General features: G+C 39.1%; 1 protein-coding gene across 1 annotated transcript; it reads right to left on the reverse strand.

Moving 5' to 3' along the window:
* Positions 1–1,045: 1,045 nt before the first annotated feature.
* c23h12orf45 (chromosome 23 C12orf45 homolog) lies at positions 1,046–4,253 on the reverse strand. Its single transcript, XM_037759817.1, has 4 exons — positions 4,099–4,253; positions 2,972–3,046; positions 1,989–2,122; positions 1,046–1,789 (listed from the first exon to the last, which is right to left on the reverse strand). The coding sequence occupies exons 1-4, from the start codon at positions 4,157–4,159 to the stop codon at positions 1,604–1,606; spliced, it is 456 nt and encodes a 151-aa protein (XP_037615745.1). The 5' UTR covers positions 4,160–4,253; the 3' UTR covers positions 1,046–1,603.
* Between the last annotated feature and the right edge of the window lie 219 nt (positions 4,254–4,472).

A 4,472-nucleotide genomic window follows, 5' to 3' on the forward strand; every position in this document is an offset into this window, starting at 1 on the left:
TAAAATGTACAAAATCATATTTACAGTTGTTCCTATTAGTGTTGTCACGATACCAAAATACCCTGCCGGAATATCTCCATACCAAATACTGAAACGATACCACGGCAAAAATCTAACAAAAAGTAATGGAATAATAGATGACAGATCATGGAACTGAAAAATATTTTATTTTTATTAATCAAAAATGTGTAAATATAAAAAAATATTCATTAAACAACTGAAATGGTATGCAGTAATCTGAAGTCCCCGATACTTAAAGCTTCAGAAGGCAACAATTTTTTTGTCATCATTGGGCAAAAATTCCATAATAACCTTTCAGCATATTGTAATTCAAGTGTTCTTCTAGCCCCGTGACGGAAGATTTTGTGCAATCACAGGCCGCTTCAGAGAGAGAGAGCGTTCCTATTGGCTGTGCTCTGGTGAGAGATCTCAACATGGCTCCCGGGTCACAAACTTTCTCATTTTACAGCTAAACCGTGCACTACGAGATGATTCTGAGAACATCTGAGGAGAGAAATAGGCATTACAGTAACAGAATATTGATTCATATTTGATCAGCGCTGCCTAGTTTGACCGTTTGATCGGAGTTGGCGAGTGATTGACAGCTGCTCAGAGACGGCAAGGCTCCAGATCGGCTCTGATTGGTCGTTTTCCTCCGGTCTGTGAAATCTTGCAGATGCCGTTAGGAGCACCGGAGGACACCAGAGGACACAGAGGACACCAGAGGACACCGGAGGACACCAGAGGACACCGGAGGACACAGAGGAACATGATTTTTTTCAGATTACCTGTTTCATGTACTTCTGTCACGATATAGTGACAGTTTAATAAAAACATATTTTTTTTAAATCATATGTGCTCCAATCTCGCCTACTTCAGCTTTCAATTTATGTGATTTCTTGGATTTTATTAATTTTATATTTCATTTATTTCTGATAATGCACACATATTTACATTTCATCTGTATTTCTATTCTTCTTATAACTTATCTATGTTTATATATATATATATATATATATATATATATATATATATATATATTTTAAATTCTAAATTGGAACAACTGTAATTTCCTCCCGGGGATCAATAAAGTATTTCTGATTCTGATATCACTCATTAATAAGGCTTTCTTTTTGTAAAACAACGCCCCCTGCTGGCACATAACAGTTAAGGCGGAGAGTGGTACTGCAGCACCGAGAGCCTTCCAAAACAAAAAAAACATAAAACGATGAGAAAATTCAGATGAAGTTCTGTCAGAAGTGGTGTGAAGAGAGAGAAGAGTTTCTCTCACCGGACTGCTTTTCCTCTCCACCCCTGTTAAGCAGAGCGCTGCACACACGGCCCTGCGGTCGCACATTGACGCAACTCACAGCTCCTGTTAAAACACTGTCATTCAGTCAAGTACTAATAAAACAGGGTATCATGGTATACTGTGCAACACTATAGGGACGAGGAAGATCTGCATCTCTTCACACAGGAGCTTCCTGTTCTCCGTCTCTGCGGTTGAAATCCCTCCATGCCCGAGGCAGACGGTTTGGTCAGTTTAATCCACCTCAGAGGGAAACTCAGCACGCAGCCAAAAGTCTGTGCAGTCCATCTTTTTCTACTCTCCCTGTTGATGGAGAACCTGGATGTTGGCTTTCTTCTTCTTGCCTTTGTCTCCAGGTAATACGAGCTTCTGCTCCGTGATCTCCGTCTCCTCGGCAGAGTCCTCCTCCTCCTCAGAGTCCCGAGTCTCTTCGTCTTCGGAGTTGCTGTCCGACCCGCTGAGCTCCACCAGCGCTACGTCCTGAGGACAAGACGAAGATATCACATGAGTTAATCACATAAATAAAACAAGTAAAAGAGTGTTTGTTGAGAGGTTTCTAGTTCACCAGAGTAGGGATGGGTTCCCACAAAGACTCAAACGGAGCAAATATATCGGTTCAGGTATTAAAAAATATATTTCAAAATCGAAAGCTTGAATTCACCAGCAGACCGACACTCACCATCTCTATGACCCTCTCCGCTTCCTCCACACTCTCTATGTCGAAGCGTCCGGCGGGAGCTTCATCCATCTGCTGCTTCAGCTTCTCGTTGGCCTCGGCCATCTGAGGCAGGAAGCTCTGCAGCCGCTCCAACACTATTACACAACAACACAACAACAACACGCATCATCAACACCGCTGGCTCAAAAGGGGGGTTTGTTCTTAGGCTTAAGTCCGCACGTACACAGGTATTTTTTTGGGTGTAACATTTATGTGTAAACATGTAAAAAAGTCCTGTTAGAACCAGCACTGTTTTGGCGAGATAACAGCGCACACAAAAAGTCTATTCGCTCTTTCTACACGTCAACACTGAAAATGGAGTTTTTGAACATCTTCACCGTTTTACAAAAGGTCCCTTTTCAGTGACCTAAAACACGGTTTGCGTGTGGACGAAAGGCCTAAACTAAACAGCTGTCAGTGTGTCAGTGTGCTGACTTGACTATGACTTGCCCCCAAACTGCATGTGATTATTATAAAGTGGGCATGTCTGTAAAGGGGAGACTCGTGGGTACCCATAGAACTAGGGGTGGAACGATTCATCTACTACATCGATGTATCGACTTATATTCCTACGATCCAACTACATCGATAGGTACTCGGCAAGTTGTCCTTCATGGAGGACGTATATCGATCTAAAATCGATTTTGCAAGGCAAATAATCGAGTGTATCGATACTAAGAATTTGCACCTTGTATTCAGGCCCGACGAACGCTATATGGATGTATTTTTTTAGCACTTTTATTTGTAAAGAAATGTTAAACGTTACTCCGGTTCACTCTCCCTGTGTATAACGTCATCGACATGCGCCAGATTGCCCAGCTCTACAGTGCGAGTGTGCATGCAGTTGGACGGCGCCCCTTTGCAGGGAAGAAGAAGAAGAAGAGGAAGAAGAAGAAGAAGAATGATAGCAACACAGCATGCAGGGACGTGATGTTTGGTCTCACCGCTGCTTCTCGGGACTCTCTCCGTCTGCAGCGATCTGCCAGCCTTCGGCTTGAGGAGAAGCTTCTCACTGAGACCTGAAAGCACAACAACCAAGCTCACGATGACTTAAAATAATAAAAGCTGATGGAACAATCCCATTGGCTTTTTGTTAAGGGAACCAGTGTGATGCCAACTACCTAGTTGGCCTACAATAATACATCATCCCTGCAGCTCTCTATTAGAGCGAAGTCATAATTCAATATTGTTAACTGAATTTCAGCTAAAACAGTTTTGATTTCATTACAAATGAATTATTATGGCCCAGCTGTCATTAAAAACTTTGATTAAATTATTTAAGTTTGTGTTGATGTGAAGAATTCTGTCTCATGTAATAAATAAAATCAATTTGATCATTTTAGATTAATTTTGCAAATATATTGTGTTGATATCAGAAAATATTAATATCTTGATGTCCATAGTCCTGTCCAGCTAAAATATACATTTAAATAAAAATAAATAAATAAAATAATAAATTATGAATGCTATATTATTATTTCAACATTATTATTATTATTATTATTAATAATAATAATACCCTGTAAATGAGGACATTGCTGTGAATTATATCAAAAACCTTTTACAGGCCATAACAATGTCTGACATTCTATATTGTGTGAAACTGATTATTTCTAACATTAGCAATGTTCCTAGGAAAAAAAATGTGTTATAATTTTAGGTCTTTGTGAATGTTTTGGTGACAAAAACATTTTCCAGAGCTAATAAACAAATATTAAAATAACACAACTCCCCATGAAGACATAAATGTGATAAAGTAAACTCTTAATGGAGCAGCTCTTCTTGAGAATCCTCCTTAAACCTCTCTGTTGTTATAAAGACACCCTCATCCTGGCACACAGACGAGCTTTAGACTTCAGCTTGAGTTCCTGGAGGACTGTTAGAAGCATGTTAGAAACATTTTCTAACATGTTTCTAACATGTTCCTAACATGTTAGAAGTCAGCTAGCTAACTGTTAGCTGGCTGTTAGCTAGCTTGTTTTCAGTGTTTTCTGGTGTTAAAACACGTTTTTCATTCAAAAACGCATCATTTTTTCTTCCATAACTATTCTGCTGATAAAAGCATTCAAACCTTCTCCGTTCCCACAGGACAGCAGATCCTGAGAACTCGTCTTCTTCATATTTATCTCCATTTAGATGCGAAGCTAACTGACAACTAGCATCAACATGTGATACTAGCTAGTGAGGTCAACATCCGGGTCATAGGGAATAAAATACTAGCTAGTGAGGTCAACATCCTTCTTCTTCTTCTTCTTTGGTTTTTATTTGCGGTTGGCAAACCATCTTAGAAGTGCATTACCGCCACCATCTGGACTGGAGTGTGGAACAGGAGATTGGCAGGAAAAAAATAAAATAAAATAATAATAATAAAATAAATACATAATAATAATAAAAACAAAAAAAACAATAAAATAAAAAATATTATTTTTTAATAATTAATTAATT

This window comes from Sebastes umbrosus, chromosome 23, assembly GCF_015220745.1.
Source record: "Sebastes umbrosus isolate fSebUmb1 chromosome 23, fSebUmb1.pri, whole genome shotgun sequence".
NCBI lineage: Eukaryota > Metazoa > Chordata > Actinopteri > Perciformes > Sebastidae > Sebastes > Sebastes umbrosus.